The sequence below is a fragment of the Bubalus kerabau genome, chromosome 12, assembly GCF_029407905.1.
Source record: "Bubalus kerabau isolate K-KA32 ecotype Philippines breed swamp buffalo chromosome 12, PCC_UOA_SB_1v2, whole genome shotgun sequence".
Taxonomy (NCBI): domain Eukaryota; kingdom Metazoa; phylum Chordata; class Mammalia; order Artiodactyla; family Bovidae; genus Bubalus; species Bubalus kerabau.
The window spans coordinates 3,390,294-3,413,291 of NC_073635.1; the positions used below are offsets into that span (position 1 = coordinate 3,390,294).

Here is a 22,998-nt window from a genome sequence, read left to right on the forward strand (position 1 = left end):
TTACTGACACAACTGTAATATTAGTGTTGATTGCCATCATGTTTCTTATTTGATTGCATATGTGTACTTAGATTTTTAAATTATTATTATTAATGCAGTATGTGAAATAACTCAGCCCCCACTGTAAGTCATTAAAGAAAAGACCCAGTCATGATATGATATGATTATAATGGCATACAGATACCCATGCTATGTTTAAGTATTCTGGCTGCTATGAAGGGGAAAACTTTTTAAGATAAATTTGTATACTGGCCTTGAGAAGAACAGTCCTTTTGTGACTATAATGTTAGTAACGTGTCCAGGCTACAAAGGTTTGTCTATAATTATGAAGTGTGATATTTTTGGTCCAGAGGAAAAAAGCAGGTAAGAATTGCACTTCTATTTCTATCAAGGCTGATATACTATCTTAAGTCTAAGGCTTTTGTGATAATTAAGCAAGTAAATTATATAGCAAGTCAAAGGAGATATATCTTAAAGATCAAATTCTCTGTTCTAATATAAATGTAATGGGTTAAGGTATTTTAAAAACTTATTTTCATTGATATTTATGTTTTCCCTTTATGTTTCTCGCCAAGTAAAAAGCAAAATTCAAATGAACAGACTGATTTTTAAAGATACATGTATAATGGCAGATTTATTAGACTAGACCTTGAAAAATGCAGAATTTGGTTAAGAACATTGCAACAAGGATCATGAGTGTTTTTTGAAAAGATAACATTTTAGAATTCATTTTTAAATCTATTTTGAAAAATTACTTTGTTTTCACTAAAAATATTAACCTTACAACTGAACTATGTAATTGAAATGTAATGTAAACGCCCTTTGTTTTTTTATTTACTTTCATGTACTTGGAGAAGGAAATGGCAACCCACTCCAGGATTCTTGCCTCGAAAATCCCATGGACAGAGGAGCCTGGCAGGCTATAGTCCACAGGGGTCGCAAGGAGTCGGACACGACTGAAGCAAGTTCACTTCATGTACTTAAAACTAACAACTGACACTTGCATTTTCTAAAAATATATAGTAGTTGATATCTTATTATTTTTCAAAGATCTATGAGATTTTCTACAATATTTTAAATTTGTTTACATCTTAATAGTAATAATAGTATTAATAGGCTAATTTTTACTGCATTACTTTGCTTATTGAGTTATTTGAGTTAGAAGCCAGGCAGTATGTTGAAATGCTTTATATATATCCTTTTTAATCTTCTTAATAATCCTGTCAGATAGTCATTGTTTTTATCTGTGTTTTATAGTAAAATATAACCAAAGATTGAACAGGTCTCATAGTTTGCCTCTGGTCCTGTGGCCAAGTTTCAGACAGAGGTCTGCCTGACTTCCGAGTCCAGCTTCTTCCTCTCTGTGCTATGTCATGTCTGAACACAGCAGCTTGAATCACTTTTTTTTTCCTCTTCTCATCATCCTGATGAGCCACATATGTCCATGTTCTTTCTCTTGTGACATAAGTTCATGCTATTGAGATACACTCTCACACACACTCAGACGTTTTCTAGCCTCTGGTCTGTCTCCCTCGTTCCCAGGTAGAAACACTAGATAGCACTTTTATCTGAGTCTTGGATCGCAAGAATAAATCACCTTCTGGAATTAGGACCATTGTTTATTTCTTTTAATAAACTCTATTAAAATATCTATATTAATTTAATAAACTTATACTGTTAGAAAGATCATGAAAGTTTTAGATTATAAATATAGTCTTTGTGTGTGTGTGTAGACTAGAAAGAGTCTTTTTATTTCAGAATGAGAAAATCCTGATAATGTATCCTCTGAGACCTTGGAGCTAAAGTTTCACAAGATATATTTTGGCAAAAGATGACCTGAAGCACTCTAACTCCTATAAACCTCACAAACAGAGAAATTGTACACACTGAATAATCCAGCCCTTGTGCTGGGCTAAACCTCTACTCAAAATACTTTGGTTAAAACCTTTAGCTGTTTTATCTTTTGCTTTGTCTGTTAAGACCTAGTAAGAAATTGTGTGTGGTATTTTTCTTTGTTAAGCCTTCACTTACTCAGTTGTTTAGCAAAATGTATTAAGCATTGCTGGACATTTTAGATGCAGAGATACCGTCTAAGAATCCACCAGCCAGTCAGGAGACAGCTGAGTAACAGATCTCATGTGTCTGGTTAATGCCAAGATAGCAGTAATGCACAGAGCTTTTGGAATACCGTAAAGACCAATCCAGACTTTATGAGACAGTTCAGATTTGGCCTCTAGAGGGACCTGAAATCAAAGCTGAGTTTTGAAGGATAAACAGAAATGAGGCAAAACCCTGATGGCAAGAGTGAGGCAAAAAGCAGAAGCAGCATGTGTGCGCCCTCCCAGTCTGAGCCCTGAAAGGCTGTGCGCCCTGCAGTGCTCCTCTCTCCCTTCGTCCACTCTCCTCCCCTCTCTGTGTCCACAGTCTATGCTCCTGTATGTGTCTGTTCCTGCCTTGCAAGTAGGCTCAGCGGTCCCATTCTTCTAGATTCCATGTACATGTGCTAATAGACAGCATTTGTTTCTCTCTTTCTGACTGACTTCACTCTGTGTAACAGGCTCCAGGTTCAACCCACGGACAGAACAGTATGGCAGTCTACAGTCCATGAGGTCACAAAGATTCAGACCTAGCTGAGCACACACAGGTTCATCCACCTCACTGGAACTGACTCAAATTCATTCCCTTTTATGGCTGATTAATATTCCATTACCACATGTAGAATAGATAGCTAATTGGAAGTCGCTGCATAACACAGCGGGCTCAAGCTAGAAGGGTGGAATGGGTGGGGTATGATAGAAGGAATTTGAAGAGGGAGTGGACATGTGTACTTAGGGCCGATTCACATTGTTGTATGGTAGAAACCAATACAATACTATAAAGCAATTATCCTCCAATTAAAAATAAACTGAAAAAAAAAACAAAAAAAAACTATTTGCTCTTACTAGTATCTGTATGCTCTTTTCTAGCACCCTGGTTTTTCCCGTTTTGCACCATGCATTTCCCTTAAAGAGTTCTCATACAGCATCTGCCTCATCACTCCTCAGTCCTATCGGTGCAGACAAGGAGCGTCTCTGCCTTGTTAACTGCTAAAGCCCCAGTTCTTCGCTGGGTTCATGCCTGACACATGGATGTTTTAGTAAGAATGTGTTGAATGAATATAGACATGTCTATGCTTAGACTTTAATAGAACAATTAATGTACATTGAGCAAAATCACATCTGCGGTTGTTACCCAAATATGTAGGCCTTAGTATGTCACTTGCTAAAGCCCCAACTGTGACCAGGTAACTCCTCTCATCTTCTTCCTAGAATATTATCTGTCATCAGAAGGAGATATTTGATCATCACAGGTTTGAAGATTATTGCATCAGATGTGAAGGGTGAGGTTCAATCTTGATTAGATTATTCACTCCTTAGCAGTGTGGAGTAACTTATTAATTTGATTTCCTTCCCTTGCTTAATCAAGGGAAGTTTAACAACAGTAAATAAATGAAAGCATCTACTAATAAGTACAGGGCATTGTCTCATTTCTTTACTCAACACAGTGCATTTGAAATCTAAAGATTTTTCTATAGTTGATAGAAAATAGTAACTCAAGATAATAAAAATATTTATTAATGCATTTTAATAAAATCATACCATATTTGGGTATTAGTGAATAAACTGACCTGGTTAAAAATAAAGGCCCAGATAGGGAAGAAGTATATTGCGAGTCTGATGCCAGGCCAAGAACTTGGACTCTTGAGGCTTTTGAGCAGGAAAATGACAAGTCTGAGCAATTTGTATGACGCATGTTAGAACAAAGAATGGAAAGGACCTAATAGCCACTTTGAAATTTCCATGGATTGGCTTCAAGGAATGGAGAAAGTCAGAGAGCTTATCAGGGTGTGAGGAGAGAAGCCAGGTCTAGAGCTCTGTGTTGAGATCCTCACAGAGAAATGCTCACAACTGCATACGCAGATGAGTTAACTGCGGGAAATCCTCTAACTTAGAGAGTACAAGGACTGAGCCTTAGAGATGGACACAGGCAGTGATGGAAGCAGATAACGGATGAAAAGGAAGATCACATGATAGAGGAACCTTCATTGTAGGTTGGAAGAAGACTTTCAAGGATGTGGTTTACCCCATTTTTTTCTTTAGTTGTTGCTTTCCTTTTATCTTTATAAAACTTAGTGGTATTACAACTGAGGGACCAGTGTTTTTCAGGGTACAGTAATTTCCACTCTCTTCAGGGACTTCTTTTCCCCTGTAGACTCTAAAACGTTTGTGACAAAGGTTTCACAAACAGGAATTGTTCAACCACATCTTATGGAGCATCTGCTAGCAGTTTGATTGCATCTCATTAGATGGTTCTCTTTTCATTAGGTGGTACTGTGGATTTTTTTTTTTTTTTCAGTTAAATGGATATAGAGTAATCAGAAAGAATTCTATAAACTATATGCAATTAAAATCCCTAATGATAAAACTATTTAACTGTGACAAAATAAGATAAAACATAATCAAAATTTTAGGCAAACAAGTATTACACATTTTTAGTGAACATCCATAACCTAAACAAAATCTTGCTATATTATCTTTACACTAAATCAATTCTTAATAGCCTTAATTTGTATTTGATTATCTATTTTTACTCTTCCACTTATATATGGAGCTTTGAGAGATTTTTATAGAAATAAGATTGTATTGCCTCCAGGCACAGCTGCTCTGCCACTCTAAGATTGGAAGTCAGACTTAAATGTGAAGCTAGTTAGATATCTTTGAATTAGCATATTTCTCACAAAATAACTCTAAAGGAAGCTCACAGGACAGGTTTGTTGTCGATGTATTAAAACTTCACACACAACCATCCCCCCTCCCTACTGCACTCAGCCTTCAGTCCCTTTATTTCTTGACCTACCTTTTCCATGAGCAGCAAGAATTTGTCTTGAGGCAGAATTATGAAATTTGTAAGATTTTCAGTAGTGTCTACTGAGCACGAGCTGCCTGCAGGTTTTTCTGAAAATAGGGAGGACAATACCAAACCAATCTCTGTCTAGAAAACCTTATCTATCAAAGTAGAATATGGGCTACCATTTTCATTAAACAAAATAATAATAATGTCCTATTTTAAAGTAGAAAAGCATAACGAATAATATGGCTTATTTTCTTGAGTTTATTTTTTGTTCTCTTTCTGATGAATTTGTGCCTGTCTAAGGACGGGAACTATTAAAATACTAATTGTTTTTGACACCCTTATACTTGGGCTTTCAAGTGGAATTAAATACTACCTGTAACTGTCAAAAGACTTAAATATTTTTTAAGGAGACTTTTCTAGGCCAGGAATGTAAAACAGTTTGGGTGATTCTACATTTTATTCAAGCATCAGGCTCTCCTCTTTCCTATGCAGTCAAGCACAGGAGAACAGACTCAGTAGGCTCCTGCCAAGGGCCCGATGCCCTGTGGGTGGACAGAAAGGCCCTTCCCGTTTGTAGTCAGGGCAGGACAACTTTTTGGCGAGTCCTTATGAGACAGACTCTTAAGTGTGAACAGGTTAGAAAATTCTCAAGTAGTGAGGACCTCAAGTTGTTTGAAAAGGACATTTAGGCAAGAAATAACAAATGCCTTTCATTTAATGAGCATTCACAGTTATATGCTGAAGGCTGAGACTAAATTGAGTGAAAAGGAGATAAAGAACCATTGTATGAAGAAAGGGATGTCCTTGACTTCCCCTGAAATAGTTGTTATGATTAATATGTCTCTGTTTCTGTTAGTGGACTATAATTGTTACTTTTAAATGTTTTTGGTCCATTCTAAATCTATCCTTTTCTTAAAGCATAGGGTCAGAATCTGGATTTATAAGGAGTCAGTAGATGGACAATGGCACCCCACTCCAGTAACTCTTGCCTGGAAAATCCCATGGATGGAGGAGCCTGGTAGGCTGCAGTCCATGGGGCCGCTAAGAGTCGGACACAACTGAGTGACTTCACTTTCACTTTTCACTTTCGTGCATTAGAGAAGGAAATGGCAACCCACTCCAGTGTTCTTGCCTGGAGAATCCCAGGGACGGGGGAGCCTGGTGGGCTGCCGTCTATGGGGTCACACAGAGTCGGACACAACTGAGGTGACTTAGCAGCAGCAGCAGCAGTAGATGGACTTTAGAAACTCCTTGAACTCTGTTTTTGTTCTAGATTTTGTGCTGGGGCTTTTTTTCCATGCCTCCACCCCCCCACAACCCCCGGCTAAAAGGATCTGTTGATTTTATCAAATTCCCCAAAGAATAAAAAATAATTTTTTTCTTGTTTGATTATTGGTTTGTTACAAATTTTCTGTTTCTACATGTTATATTTTTATACATATATGCATGATGCGTTTTCCACATTTGTGACTGCATCAGTTAAGAGTCTCATGACGTTTAATGTAATTTTTTTGTCATTTGAAAACTAATCTTTAATTGACATAGTCACAAATGTGGGGAACATATCAAATGGTTCATGAGTCTGTAATTCTAGTGACAAGCTGTTTAGGATAAGCAGTTAAGGTCCAGTGAACCTGCGCCGCTGTGGAGGTTCACTCAGGATGCAGGGAGCAGACGACATCACATGTACCGAGGACGGTCATTAGTCGTGCTGGACCTCCCGGGCAGGAAGATGTGCAAGACTCGCTAGACTCTGCAGCTGGGAAGGAACAGTCTTTGAGGGGCCAAGAGACAGAGCGGTACGCAAAGCCACAGGCTTGAGAACAGCCAGGTCCATCAAGGATGGAGGCCCACCGGGCACAGAGCAGACGCAAGGGCACAGACAACACCGTTCACCTCTGGCAGAGTGTTTGTGGTAGAACAGTAGAAACCGAAGCAGACAGTGCTGAGTGCAGGCATCATGGGGGCTGTCCTTTCTGAAAGTCTGGGTATGAAAGAATGAAACAGAAGGGAAATAGCTGGAACTAAAACAGGTTGTAGTTCAATGAGAGGGTCATGACTCTTTCTTTTGTGTGGCATTGGCTTCAGTGTCCGTTCTGAAGGGAAGGCACTCTGGTGGGGAAAGATGTGTGTTTGCTGGGGCGGTAGTGAGGGTGAGGTTCCTGGGGGTAGGATGCGAGAGCACAGGTTTGAGCACCTGGATGGTGAAAAGGAAGGGTGTGTGGAGAGAAGTAGACGCGAATATTGAGTCAGCAGCTTGGGGGTCTTTCTTACTTGATGATATCCTTTTTCTCTGAGAACTGGAATGCAAGGGCTTCTGCAAGTGGCAGGCTGTGTGGAGAAGGGGGGCAAGGGCAGCAGAAAATAGCACGTCTCCTAGATGGATTGTGAAACGTTACTGCTCAGGAGATGCAGGAAAATGTTTGCATCAGTGGTCCAGCTGAAAAGAGAGATTACCTGTCTGTAAAACCTGAGGGAAAGAAAAGTAGCTGATGTGCTCCCCAGGTCCCATGACAAAGTTGGTTCTCCAGTTTCCTGAAAACTCTAAGGGTTAATCTCCAAGTGTAACCGTAGGGATCAGTTTGGCAGTGGGCCAGCTAAGTGAGCTTCAGCGCACCAGCCGGGCAGAGTCATCCTGGTTTTGAGAGGATAAGGTGTTCCATGTAATAGTAGTTACAACAGTGTAGCAGTTAACTGGTTAAGTCGAGGTAACTCTGTTGGAACATCTGTACCACGTATGTTTCAGCGTGGTTTGGGTGTCCTGTTACATTTGAGGAAGGCATTCTATCAGGGATGGCAGTGACCTCATGCTGCTGGTTTTCCTCCAGGCAGGTGCCAGCTACATCATGTGTCTGAGGTCTTTTCTTACAACAACACTTGGTGCTAAACACTTGTTTCTAAGGGACTGCTAGATTTGTTTTTATATTTTATTTTATTTGTCCTCATTAAAAATAAAGGTCAGTTTGGAGTAGTCACAGATAGAAACCACTTTCCAAGTGTGGTCTGTATCAGAAATAAACGTTTTGCCAAATGCCTGTCGGGCATAGTAGTTACTAAAGCAATAGCTGTTTGTACTCACTGACTATCTGTAAAGTATTCGTATTTTTAAATCCCGTTTCTAAAAGCCTTGGGTGATCTGGCCAAGCAGTCTGACCTTGAAAACAGCGTGGAATCAGGCACTGGCTTCAGGGGCAGTTAGGCCTTGCTGTGACTTCTTGATCTAATGAAAGGAGACCCTAGCAGCTTATTTAACCTTTGGATTTACTTTTCCTCAGCTGTAAAAAAAAGAAATTATACTATGTGCTTCTTAGATTGTTTAGAACATTAAGTGAAAACATGTGAAAGGACTCTACTAAAGTACCTGTGTGGCATGCTAAGTTGCTTCGGTCGTGTCCAACTTTTTCCGACCCCATGGACTATAGCCCGCCAGGCTCCTCCGTCCATGGGATTCTCCAGGCAAGAATGCTGGAGTGGGTTGCCATGCCCTTCTCCAGGGGATCTTCCTGACTGAGATCGAAACCTCACCTCTTTCATCTCCTGCGTTGGCAGGCAAGTTCTTTCTTTACCACTGTTGCCACCTGGGCAGCCAAAGTACCTGTAATTGAGTAGATATTCCATAAGTTCAGTATTTGGTAGTTCCTCTGCATTTTTTCTCCTTTTCTGCCTACCCTGCATGATGCATTTGTCAATACAAAGTTATTATAAATTCTTGTGCAAAGTGGCAGTAGTATGCAGAATGGGTGTATTAATTAGATTGAAATTAATTCTTTTACATACGATAGTTTCTATACTGTACTTAAGATGTGGTATGAACTAGTTTTGAAGAGAAAAAGAAAAAAAATTAAAAGTCTATAGAGACTTTGGTTTTAAAATAAAATAATAAAGGTGTTTTTACCTCCTTTTCCCCTTGGGTGTTACTGCAAAGCCACAAGGAGAAAAAGCAGCAAAAACCAGCATCAAATTCTGTGAAGTTAAGACATGGTCAGCCTGGAACAGCAAGATGTGAAGACAGGAAAGAGGATACTGTGGGAGGAGGGAGCTGGGATCTGGGGGCTTGATGGCTTCCAAGCAGATTCCCCAAACTGAGGGCCTGGGAGTGCTCTGTGGGGATCCTGGAGCTGGGTGTCCAAACTCAAGGTGTGGGCAGGGCGGGTTCCTCCCACAGGCTCTGAGGGAGGCCCCCATCCCCCCGTCTCTCTTCTGGAGGTGACTGTCCTCCAGGTTCCTCGGCTTGCACCGCGTCACACTCATCCCAGACTCTGCACGTGGCCCCACAGTGTGTCTCTGTGTCTTCATGTGCCCTTGCTTTTGGCCGTACCACATGGCATACGGAATCTTAGTTCCCCAACCAGGGATCAGACCCACGCGCCCTGCAGTGGAAGCGCAGTCTTAACTGCTGGACCACCAGGGAAGGGCCTTATGTGACCTTCTTATATGGACCTGAATCTTTTGGTTAGGGCTCCCCACCTTAACCTGGAGAAGGGCATGGCAGCCCGCTCCAGTGTTCTTGCCTAGAGACTCCCATGGACAGAGGAGCCTGGTGGGCTACAGTCCATGGGGTCACAAAGAGCTGGACACAACTGAAGCGACTGCGAGCACACCCCCCGCACCTTAACTTGATTGCATCTGCAAAAGCCCTGTTTCCAAATCAGGTACCCTTCATAGACACCAGGTGTTAGGGCTTTGACATAAGTCTCAGGTGGTACAGTTCAGCCCGCAGCAACAGGGACCCCAGTGAGAAGCACTGATGTGCCCTCACAGGAGCACCCAACGGCTCAGCAGCCACGGGTGCCCGGAGGTGCCAACAGGAGGGGCAGGGCGTCCAGTGGGAAGTGGGGTGCCGGGGGGCAGGGTGGCCCCACGCAGGCAGCAGGCGCCACAGCCAGACCTGCGACCCCCTGGCTGCACTGCATTTCTTCCTCTCCGAGCAGGTAAGAGTACAGACAGCGTCCAGAAAACTCAGGCGGAGACTCTAGATCTGGGGTGCCGGTCAGAGGCAAGGTAGTGCGTGAAGACAGGAGTTACCCGAACACAGAGGCGGGTCCCAGGAGAGGAGGGGATGTCAGTGGGACAGTCCTGTTCGGGCCCAGCCACCGCTCAGCGTGAGCCAGCTCACACTCCAGGCACAGGACAGAGGGTTCTCCTGGGGACAGCCGACAGTCTAGAGAGAAGGCTTTCAGATACTGGTGTTTTGGACCCTCTTCCCTCAAAAACTGCTAGCTTATTACAAGAGTACTCCACAGAGAAGCCCACTGGTTAAGAAACCTACTCACACAAGTTTTTTTCTCTGAACTATTCATTGGGGTCAAGGATTCATTAGCTGACACTTGAGGAAAACATTCAACCTAAAACAACAAGGGAAAACAAACCAGAGGAGCTCTTAGTGAACAGAGAAAATGTGGAGGAAAGCACCATAATTAAAAATTGCAAAGATGTCAAATATCTCAGTGATATGTCATATTTATAATATATGCAGTATATATATAAAAGGATTAGAAACAAATCTGTCAGATGAAAAATATGGTAGCAGAAAAAAATAGTACAATATTTGGAAAAGCATAAGCAGAGTTAGTTATAGGAAAGATAAGGGGGGAAATGTAGAATTTACAGATAAGAGACAGAATTTACAAATAATATGTATCTAACTTTATAATTTTTTTATATTAATATTTGCATAATTGTATATACAGAAAGTTATGACCAACCTAGATAGCATATTCAAGAGCAGAGACATTACTTTGCCAACAAAGGTTCGTCTAGTCAAGGCTATGGTTTTTCCTGTGGTCATGTATGGATGTGAGAGTTGGACTGTGAAGAAGGCTGAACTGTGGTGTTGGAGAAGACTCTTGAGAGTCCCTTGGACTGCAAGGAGATCCAACCAGTCCATTCTGAAGGAGATCAGCCCTGGGATTTCTTGGGAAGGAATGATGCTGAGGCTGAAACTCCAGTACTTTGGCCACCTCATGCGAAGAGTTGACTCATTGGAAAAGACTCTGATGCTGGGAGGGATTGGGGGCAGGAGGAGAAGGGGACGACAGAGGATGAGATGGCTGGATGGCATCACTGACTCGATGGACATGAGTCTGGGTGAACTTCGGGAGTTGGTGATGGACAGGGAGGCCTGGCGTGCTTCGATTCATGGGGTTGCAAAGAGTCGGACATGACTGAGCGCCTGAACTGAACTGAAGTGATGTACAATTGTATAATTGTATTGCAAAGCTTTGAGGACAAGTATGGAAAGAGTGATAGGCACTTGGAAAATGAGACAGTTATTCTAGAAAAAAATGATATACAGTTGACCCTTAAACACCATGGGTTTGAACTACATGGATTCACTTCTATGTGCAATTTTTAAATAGTAAACATAATACTACACCATCTGTTGGTTGAGTCCATGGATGTGGAACCACAGTTGGCAGGAACCTCATGTATGCAGGAACCTCACATATGACTATAAATCATATGTAGATTTTCATATGCTCAGAGGTCAGATCCCCTAACCCCATATTGTACAGGGGTCAAGTGTATAATCATGATACTCTGCTTGAATTTAACATGGCCTCATATGCTATTTTATAGTCATAATAGTAATAAACACTTTGGTAGACATATTCCAAGGTGGCCCTCAGTGATCCTTGCCTCCTAATGTTCTTTATTATGTAGCTCACCTCAGCAACATTTTCTAGGATTAGTCTGCAACTAGTTGAATAGGGCAGAAATGCTAGTATATCTCTTCTGAGATTGGGGCCTCTCCAATGTTTCAGTGGATGAAGAATCCGCCTGCAATGCAGGTGTCACAGGTGATGCGGCTTCGATCCCTGGGTCAGGAAGGTCCTCTGGAGGGGAAAATGGCAGCCCACTCCAATATTCTTGCCTGAAAAGTCCCACGGACAAAGGAGCCTGGTGAGCTACAGTCCATAGGGTCACAAAGAGTCGGACACAACTGAGAGACGAAGCACACACACACATCTGAGATTAGGTTGCAGAAGATACTGTGGTTTTCCTCTAGGGTGCTGTGTCTCCCCCTTTCTCGGTTCTGGGGGAAGCTATGTTGTGAGAAGCCCTATGGAGAGACCCAAGTTGTGAGGATATTAAGCTTCAGTCTCACAACAGGAAATCAATGTCTGTAGTCAATGAATCAAGAAATAACAGGAAAAGTGTCAATAAGGCAAGAGAGTCAAGGACAATGGACTTTTATATTTTATTGGAGGCCTTTTGGATTTCTTTATAAAGTAGCCATTAACTTTCTTAGGAGTTAAGGTTAGAAATATTAAAGTTCTAAATGGGCAACATGGGCAGTCAGGATGGGCAAACGCCTGGTGACTCAGTTTATCTCTGTTAAGAATAACGGGAAGACCAAAGTTCTCCTTACAGTCATTGGTTATCTATCTCTTTTACTAAAATACACTGATTTTATTTTTATTTTTAATTTTCATTTTCTCTCTTCTAATACTATGTATAAAAGGGACTTCTCTCTCTTCTAGCTCTCAGCTTTTCATTTTTATGTGATCCAGAGACTGAAGTGCTTTTCACTGTGTGTTCTTTCAGAGTGATGAGTCAGTGACGGGGGTACCTCTGGCTCAGGATAGTGACTGTGCTTCTCCATGCAAGTCAGGCCATCTTCCTGCTTCTTTTGTGTCCTGTAGACAACACTGGCCAGTGATTTTGCAGCATGTATCTGACTATTTTTGTCCTTTGCAATTCTTAATGTGAGAGAAAATGATTGAAATGCATAACAGAAAATCAGGTACCTCTACTGTGTGTGTGTGGGTTTGGCTTTTAGAGCAAAGTAGCCTTCCAGTTGGAGAAGGAAATGGCAACCCACTCCAGTGTTCTTGCCTGGAGAATCCCAGGGATGGGGGAGCCTCGTGGGCTGCCGTCTATGGGGTCGCACAGAGTTGGACACGACTGAAGTGACTTAGCAGCAGCAGCCTTCCAGTGCTACCTAAGAACTTGATGTCTAATCTTTAGTCACTGAATCCTCAGAAAGCAAGGGAATGGGATGAGATTTGCATTTGGAATTCATACTAGTTACTATTATTGACTGTTTGTGAATAAGTTATCTTAATATATTATACTGGCTTCATGAAAGCCAAGGATGCATTAGTGTAGCTAGAAGAACTGTTTGTGTTTTGGAGGGGAATGGTGGTATGACTACTTGTTACGTAGTCTAGGTAAGGAGATAAATATTTTTCTACTTTAAAAGAATCTATAAATTTATTTAGGAAAGCATTTACATGCATTGAGAAAGCTACATGTCCCATCGATTCCCAAGTAAATTAGAAATTATTAGTGTTAGCCATGATGTAAGTTATTGTAATATGACAGCATTTGACTTAAGCAGTTTCACCATTTATTAGCTCTGATATTAGAATAAATGATAATGATCATTAAGTGCTATGTACATTATCATTTAACTAATCATGCTTGCAATCTCCTTGTATTAGTCAAACCTCTTTGGGTTAATTAGTCAGAGGAGCTGCCTAATCCCGATTTCTAGAGGAATAATGAAATAAAGGAACACTGAAGTATGCTAAAGAAAGTGTTAGTGCATCACCATTTACCTTATATATTGGCTTCATTTACCCTCACTGAGTCCATTATAGTAGCATCAAGGTTAAAAGATTCTGGCAATTTTTTTTATTTTGAAATATGATTGGGCCTATTAAATTATATGCATATATTTTTCCATTAAAGCACATATGCAGCAGAAAAGTCCTAATATGATATGCAAATAAAAACAAAATTCTTATTTACCAATATATCCACATTGAAAGATAAACCAATAAACACTGTTTAGATTGAGCATTTAAAATGTTAGTAACATTTTATACTTTGATTCTGACAAGTTAATAACTCAAGATGTGTCGAATATCAAGGCTACAAATATAAGATACAACCAGGAGACTTTTATTATTAGTCCTTTTATTATTCTTGTTAATATAGTTAGGCTAAGCGGTCCTTAAGCTGATGCTTGATAAAACATGAGCAGAGTTTTATTTAATCCAAAGTATATTTTATCATTGGGTGAAAAGTATAATTTCATCCCTTTTTCTTAGTCTTTCTCATGTCTCAGAGGAGGAGAAAAAAGAGAAAAGGGTCTTTTAAAATTCATGGTGACCTGTCATGAGGCAATTTCTCAAATGATGATGATCATCTGTTTTTGAACGTGCAGGCACAAGTCATGGAAGGGCATGGTGCGTGAAGAGGTAACCAGTGGAGTCTCCAGGCAGAGAAAAGCACCTCCTCCTGAGAGCGGCCCTGGGTCCACGCCACACTTGCACCATTGGCAGTATTGTCCTCTCTAACACGTCCCAGGGTTCTCATCATGTCCTAAACACTGCTCTCCCTGTTTGCTACTCACTTGCTGGAAACTGGACAAGGCCTGTTACTCTCCACTCTACTGATATTAACCTCTTACCTCTTTGTTCACTGATCCGCATTTCCTTTGCTCACCTAAATACAAAAAGACATGATCTGCTCAGGGTGAGAGAGACATACATGCAGTAACAGAATGAAGCAGACAGAGTCAGTAACTGGGTACTATGTTGTAGAAACTTGGGATTTTCCTAGAAAGTAACAGTCTTCCACATATTCTTTTATTTTAAAGCCAGGAAAAGGGAAGGTTTGGAAGGCGCTGTTTTTCAGCATTTGTGGTGAGTTCTCCTGCCCTGCTGCTAAGCCCTCGCTGTGGTGGTCTCTGTACTCCTGCATCCGTGCCTGTCTGTTTTGAGAAGTGTGATTTGTTTGTTTCCATGTTGTAGACCCACAGGGTCACTCATGTGTTCCTCTTCTAGACAGATCTGTAGTCCTATCTAGAATCTCTTTGTAGAGATCTTCTTTAACTCTGTCCATGTCCTCTTTCAAGAAATACCATCTACTATTTCTACATTCTTTTTTTTTTTAATAAAATTATTTTTATTATTTAAAAAATTTTTTAACAATTTTATTGGAGTAGAGTTGGTTTACCATGTTGTGTTGGTTTCAGATGTACAGTAAAGTGATTCAGTTATTTTTTCTGTGCCTTTTGGCTAAGATCAAGTGTAGTATCTGATCTTACGTCAAAATCGGGCATTAAAGACTGTAAATATACAGATTGTTGCTTCGGCAACACCCTCTCTCAGTGTCACTCAGGCACTTGGCACTGTGCATTGCACTGCACTGTGAAGTATTATTTTGTTTTATTTAAACCTTTCTTATTCTCTTATACTTCTTGATGGTGGTAGGCTTCCCTGCTGGCTCACAATGGTAAAGAACCTGCCCGCAATGCAGGAGACCTGCTTGGGTCAGGAAGATCCCCTGGAGGGCATGGCAACCCACTTCAGTATTCTTGCCTGGAGAATCCCATCGACAGAGGAGCCTGGTGGGTTACAGTCCATGGGGTTGCAAAGAGTTGGATATGACTGAGCGACTAACACTTGCAACTTTCTTGGTGATGGTGTGGTAGTGGTGGTGGTGGTGGTTTAGTTGTGTCTGACTCTTGCAACCCCATGGACTGTAGCCCCGAAGGCTCCTCGGCCCATGGAATTTCCCAGGCAAGAATGCTAGAGTGGGTTGCCATTTTCTTCAGGGTATCTTCCCTAATCCAGGGACTGAACCCACATCTCCTGCATTGCAACTGGATTCTTTACTGCTGACTCACCAGTAAGCCTTAGAGTTCTTGCCTCATTTTAGATATATACTTTATATAGACGAATAACGTGTATAAAACTACAACTACACACTTCTGAGCATCTGGCTTGATGAATGTTCATAAAGTGAACTTACCTGCGTAACCAATACCTCGATCAGGAAAGGAGCCCCTTCCAGCTCCTTCCTCCAGTTCGTAACCTCACATCCCACCCTTGTCCTGACTGTGACAGCAGTAACCAGGCTTACTCTGTCTCTTTTTTTATGAACACAGTCTTACACTTTGTATCCATATTGTTGTATGCGGTTATAATTTGTTTATTCTAATGATTATTTAGTATTCCACCCTGAATATATGAATATTAGTTCTTTTATTGGTAGATATTTATACTGTTTCTAGAATTGGGGTATTATAAATAGTACTGCTAAGAACATCCTTGTAGGTATCTTCTGGATCTGTCAGAAATATATGTAGGCGTGTAGTTCACTGAATAAGCCTATGTTCAGCTTTAGTGAATACTGCCCAACAGATTTCAAAAATGATTGTGCCAGTTTATACTTTCATCAACAGTGTATGAGAATTCATTTCAATAATTCTGGTTGAATTGAGATATCTCATTGTGGTTTCATTTTGCATTTCCCTCATGAGTAACATAAATACTATTCCATGTTCCTTTGGCTTTTTACATAATATTTTCAACATACTATCTCATTGTGTGAAGTGCCTATCTGAGTCTTTTGCATATTTTTCTATTGGCTTGTAGGTGTTTTTCATATTGAGAATAAATAGATTTTGATACAGCTTAGAACTCCATCATAACACTTATGTCAAACTGCCCATTAAAGGCAAGACTATGTTACTTTATAGTAATATAATATTCCACATCACTCAGATCTTTGAATGAGAGACCTTATATGACAGGTCTGGTCAGTATATGTTAAAAGAGCAGCATCTTGCCAAGTGTATAAACTGTTGCTATAAAACATTGTCCTCAACTTGTAACTCATAAACCTGTATCAGAGGTGAACTCTCAAAGTAACAAACTTACAATGCACTTAGATTTAATTTTATAAAATTTGAGTAACTTTTTTTTATAAAATACTTTTGAATAGTCTATTACCAAAGAAAAAATTCAGTGCAATGCACATGACTCGATTATTGATGAGTTAGAACCAGAGTAAGTGAATAAATGTATACATTTCTTCTAGAACATTATTTTCATTTATTTGTCACAAAAAAGTATATCTTGCAAGGTCAAATTTCAACATATTAATTAAGATAGCTTTAAATTAATAAACTTAATATTAAATAGAAGCTACTTTTTTTTTACATTATTTATTTTCAATTGAAAGATAATTGCTTTTCAGTATTGTGTTGGTTTCTGCCAAACATCAGTATGAATCAGCTGTAGGTATACATATGTATGCTCTTATTTTTTAAATGATGATTCTAACCTTTCAGTTCAGTTGCTCAGTTGTGTCCAACTCTTTGTGACCCCATGGACTGCAGCACACCAGGCCTCCCAGTCCAACTCCTGGAGTTTACTCAAACGCATGTCCATTGAGTCAGTGATGCCATCCAATCATCTCATCCTCTCTCATCCCCTTCTCCTCCCGCCCTCAATCTTTCCCAGCATCAGGGTCTTTTCCAGTGAGTCAGTTCTTCACATCAGGTGGTCAAAGTATTGGAGTTTCAGCTTCAGCATCAGTCCTTCCAATGAACACCCAGAACTGATTTCCTTTAGGATGGACTGGTTGGAATTCCTAGCACTCCAAAGGACTCTCAAGAATCTTCTCCAGTACCACAGATCAAAAGCATCAGTTCTTCAGTGCTCAGCTTTCTTTATAGTCCAACTCTCACATCCATACATGACTACTGGAAAAACCACAGCTTTGACTAGATGGACCTTTGTTGGCAAAGTAATGCCTCTGCTTTTTAATATGCTGTCTAGTTTGGTCATAACTTTCCTTCCAAGGAGCAAGCGTCTTTTAATTTCATGGCTGCAATCACCATCTGCAGTGATTTTGGAGCCCAAAAAAATAAAGTCTGACACTGTTCTACTGTTTCTCCATCTGTTTGCCATGAAGTGATGGGACCAGATGTCATGATCTTAGTTTTCTGAATGTTGAGCTTTAAGCCAAATTTTCACTCTCCTCTTTCACTTTCATCAAGAGGCTCTTTAGTTCTTCCTTGCTTTCTGCCATAAGTGTGGTGTCATCTGCATATCTGAGGTTATTGATATTTCTCCTGGCAGTCCTGACTCCAGCTTGTGCTTCTTCCAGCCCAGTATTTCTCATGATGTACTCTGCATATAAGTTAAATAAGTAGGGTGACAGTATACAGCCTTGACGTACTCCTTTCCCAATTTGGAACCAGTCTGTTGTTCCATGTCCAGTTCTAACTATTGCTTCTTGACCTGCATACAGATTTTTCAGGAGGCAGGTCAGGTGGTCTGGTATTCCCATGTCTTTCAGAATTTTCCACAGTTTGTTGTGATCCACACAGTCAAAGGCTTTGGCATAGTCAATAAAGTAGAAATAAATGGTTTTTTGGAACTCTCTTGCTTTTTCAATGATCAAGCAGATGTTGGCAACTTGATCTCTGGTTCCTCTGCCTTTTCTAAATCCATGCAAGGGGGAAAAATATGTAGTTCACTAGATATGCATTGCTAAGTTCATCACTTAGCCTGCTTCCTTATTCTTGAAATGTCATACTGGACTACCCCTATAGTAAGGATGGGCCATACATACTTGAGCAGCTTCTTTAGAGTTTCGCCTTTAACAAAATTCTGATCATTATAATAAATAGCAGTTTATTCAGGATAAGTTAATAGACGTTCACAACTTTAAGGCTTTGGTATACATATTGCTACAGTGATGTGGGATGGATGAAGGGATTATATGAATATATACTCCTAACAGCATCTAGTGACTTATCCACTCTTCAAACCCTCACCAGCACTAGATGCATTTAAAATTTTTCAACAGTTAGACAAAATGCTGTCTCATTATTTTGCATATTTAATTCGCAATGAAATTGTTTCTTCTTTTTTCTTATTATATTTGAGAAAATATGAGGGACAGTGAGATCAGAAACAGTGGGGAAGGATAGAAACTTTCTCAGTATTTCTTATCAAACTATGTTATCCATTAAGGAAAAACTATAAAATTTAATGTTATCTCTTCTGTCTTTTTCTCTCAACTAGGAGCAGTTATTATTACTGTTTGTTTGTGATGATTTTTCAATGCTGCTAGTCCAGGATTAGGTTTTATTTTTACATTTTGGTTATTAATAACAATACATATAACCAACTCCTGTTTTATTGGAGCAATGAGGTAGAGATAGACAGATGGAAATCACAGACAGACCTAAACCCCAGTGGCAATGACTGGTGAAGGGAAAGCTAGAATCTCAGGTATACTCACACATCCTGCCCTGGGGGATTTGGGTTACTAGGCAGCAGCTAATAGATCTCTGTAGATTCTTGTGACTAATCTGGGTCTACTTGATATCAGCAGAGCCCGCTGAAAGGTAAAGAAACTGAGCCAACCAGCAAATTTTTCCTCTGGACAACTTTGGCCACAATTTTAACAGATTATTTTTCACTGAGTTTATTACATGAATCCAGTTAATAAAAGATATTTCAATAATGAAGGCAATTCTGAATATGATTACTTTGCTAAAACATTAATTTTTTAATTTATAATTTATATACCTTACTTTTAGAAAGACTTTGAGGTGACTTAGAAAAGAAAGCACAGAACAATCCTGTAATTATAACAGAAAACAGATGCTGTAAGAAAAGAGAAACAAGTTGGCCTCTTAGCTTAGAGCTATAATTCTTAACTTCAGAATCCATCAGAAACCCTCGAGGGGCTTATCTAAACCCAGGTTGCTAGGTCCACCACAGAGTTATGGATTCAGGTTTGTGGTAGGCATGAGAATTTGCATTTCTCATAAATCCCCAGAGGCTGCTCATCCAAGGAACCATACTTGGAGAAACACAGATCTTAGGCTGTTTTTTGTTTCTTGAGTTTTGGGAACCATCACTGATTAATATTAGATTTTTAAATTAAATAGTTTCTCTTTATAGCTCATTATCTGATCACACATAGTAGCTGTGTTATTATTTTCATCAGTTTCTTCATATAAATATAAAGGATATGATTGGTTATAATTTCCGGTAATTCTGAACCTTGGCCACATTAAACACGCCTAGAGAGTTTTTAAATGTAACCAATATGGAAGCTTATCTCCACAGATTCTGATTTAATTGGTCCCTGATGGAGCCTGGAACAATAGTTTTGAAACCTTTCCTGGTGGTTCCAGTGCTCAGCCAGGGTTGTGATACATAGATGGAAGAATAGTCTGTATTGCCTGCAGATAGTCAGGTGGTTCCCTCTGTGCCTTGCCCCCTGCCCCCCATCAATGTGCCCAGCTACTCACTCCCATTTTTATCTGTGTGGTATGCTTTTGGTTCTTAAATATGCTGTTTTGTTCTTCTCTTTATTGAAGTTCATCTGTTTTTGATGAACTATTTCTCTAATCTATCAAGGTCATTTTAAATTCTTTCTTTCTTCTAAAGTGTTTAACTCCTGCCCAAATAAGTATCATCTGCAAGTTTAATGAACAGATTTTTAATTTCCTAATTGAGACTGTGCTCATTAAGTTTTAATGTTTTAAAATGTTATTGCAAATTATTCCTAGCATGCATGTGATGCTACCTTGACTTTGCCCTGGCCATGCACATTTTCTTCATTATCAGTGAACATTTATTTAGTGCTTAAATGTTGTGTGTTATTGAATCAAGTTCATGACTTGTAAATAGTTGAAAGTAAGTGCTGAATCTGACTCTTATGTGGTTTTAAGTCTACGAAGAACATGTTTGTAGCATGAGCTGTGTGAACAGCACAGGATGTATAAGCATATAAACACAAAAGTTGCACACTGTCTCTAGTTCATTGGTCAGTGGATGTCCTGACGCACACTGTGGCTGCATAGAACGGAGATTCAGAGTGCCAGCTGCCTTTTACTAGCTGTGTAACCTTCAGCAAGTTATTTGCTCCTTGTTCCTCAGTTTTCTCATCTATAAAATGTGATTTTGATCGTTCTTGCCTTGATTTGTTGTAAAAATTTATATCAGATGGTGCATGAAGGATTCTCAACAGAGCCTAATACATAGCAACAGTTCAAATAAATAGTAACGATTAAGTCTATTAATTGGGCAATTGATAGTAGAAAATATTTAAGATTTGGTTTGACAAGACTGATCATTAATAATTGACACTAAGATATCTGGGACCTGCCCTACTCTGGAACTTTTCATTCGTACAAGTTTAAGCATGTTTTTCTGTAAGCAGATAGTTTAGATTTTCATTCGCAGTGTGCTCTGTTTAATATGGAAAGTGTTCTATGCAGTTAATTGTAACTACTGAGTGGCAGAGCCAGGATTCAAACTCAGGACTTCTGTCTGCAAGATGCTAATTGCTGAATGGTAGCGACAGAGAGAAGAGATTGCCCCAGACATGAGGGGTAAGGTGAGTGAGAATCTTTTTAGAAAGAATAAGATTCCATAAAGAATAAAGATGCCAATATTTGACCATATACTATGTGTTAAACATTCTTGAGTGCATTGTTTACATTGTCCCATTCAAAGTCTCAAAAAGGTTAAGTAATCCTTGCCCCAAATCATAAAGTTGATAAATGGCAGAGCTAAGAATTCAACCCAGATCTGTTGGCAGCACAGTCCATTCTCTAAGTCACTTCAATAAACTGCCTGTCCTTGAATGGAGTCAGATTGCTTTTTCTGGAGTAGAAGATGCACTCAGAAATGATTTAGAGTGCAGACAGATAAGGTGCAGACAGAGGTGCTGTCTACTTCCTGTTTTGTGACAGAGTAAATTGGAAAAAGCAACTGACGGACTTTCTCTTGAGTTTCAGTTCAGTTCAGTCGCTCATTTGTGTCCAGCTATTTGCAACCCCATGGACTGCAGCACGCCAGGCCTCCCAGCCCATCACCAATTCCTGGAGTGTACCCAAACTCATGTCCATTGAGTCAGTGGTACCATCCAGCCATCTCATCCTCTGTCATCCACTTCTCCTCCCACATTCAACTTTTACCAGCATCAGGGTCTTTTCAAATGAGTCAGTTCTTCGCATCTGGTGGCCAAAGTATTGGAGTTTCAGCTTCAGCATCAGTCCTTCCAATGAATATTCAGGACTGATTTCCTTTAGGATGGACTGGTTGGATCTCCTTTCAGTCTAAGGGATTTCAAGAGTCTTCTCCAACAACACAGTTCAAAAGCATCAATTCTTCAGAGCTCAGCTGTCTTTATTGTCCAATTCTCACATCCATACATGACTACTGGAAAAAAACCATAGCCTTAACTACACTGACTTTTGTTGTCTAAAAAGTAATGTCTCTGCTTTTTAATATCCTTTATATTATCCTTTAATTATAATTATAATTATAATATCCTTTAATATCCTTAATATTCTTCCAAGGACGAAGTGAATTTTAATTTCATGGCTGCAATCACCATCTGCAGTGATTTTGGAGCCCAAAAAAATAAAGTTTGACACTATTTCCACTCTTTCCCCATCTTTTTCCCATGAAGTGATGGGACCAGATGCCATGATCTTAGTTTTCTGAATGTTGAGCTGTAAGCCAGCTTTTTCACTCTCCTCTATTACTTTCATCAAGAGGCTCTTCAGTTCTTCTTCGCTTTCTGCCTTAAATGTGTTGTCATCTGCACATCTGAAGTTATTGATCTTTCTTGGCAATCTTGATTCCAGCTTGTGCTTCTTCCAGTCCAGTGTTTCATATGATATACTCTGCTTACAAGTTAAAGAATAGGGTGACAATATACAGCCTTGACGTACTCCTTTTCCTATTTGGAACCAGTCTGTTGTTCCATGTCCAGTTCTAACTGTTGCTTCCTGACCTGCATGCAGGTTTCTCAAGAGGCAGGTCAGATGCTCTGGTATTCCCATCTCTTTCAGAATTTTCCACAGTTTATTGTGACCCACACAGTCAACGGCTTAGGCATAGTCAGTGAAGCAGCAGTAGATGTTTTTCTGGGTCTCTCTTGCTCTTTCCATGATCCAGCGGATGTTGGCAACTTGATCTCTGATTCCTCTGCCTTTTCTAAAACCAGCTTGAACATCGGGAAGTTCAAGGTTTCCGTATTGCTGAAGCCTGGCTTGGAGAATTTTGAACATTATTTTACTAGCCTGTGCAATGAGTGCAGTTGTGCGGTAGTTTGAGCATTCTTTGGCATTGCCTTTCTTGGGGTTGGAATGGAAACTGACCGTTTCCAGTCCCGTGGCCGCTGCTGAGTTCTCCAAATTTGCTGGCATATTGAGTGCAACACTTTCATAGCATCATCCTTTAGGATTGAAATAGCTCAACTGGAATTCCATCACCTCCACTAGCTTTGTTCATAGATTCTTCCCAAGGCCCACTTGACTTCACA

General features: G+C 40.0%; 1 protein-coding gene and 1 pseudogene across 11 annotated transcripts in view; both read left to right on the forward strand.

Moving 5' to 3' along the window:
• Window positions 1-22,998, forward strand: part of DIAPH3 (diaphanous related formin 3) — a 571,991-nt gene that overhangs the window by 429,023 nt on the left and 119,970 nt on the right. Inside the window, exon 28 of one of the 11 annotated variants that reach the window (XM_055541933.1) lies at window positions 14,069-14,121. The exons of the other annotated variants lie outside the window; for them this stretch is intronic. Coding sequence (XP_055397908.1) covers window positions 14,069-14,106 — 38 coding nt within the window. The 3' untranslated portion in view covers window positions 14,107-14,121. Of the gene's footprint in view, window positions 1-14,068; window positions 14,122-22,998 lie in introns of those variants that run through there. 11 annotated transcript variants of the gene reach the window in all.
• On the forward strand, window positions 14,905-15,070 carry LOC129624839 (uncharacterized; annotated as a pseudogene).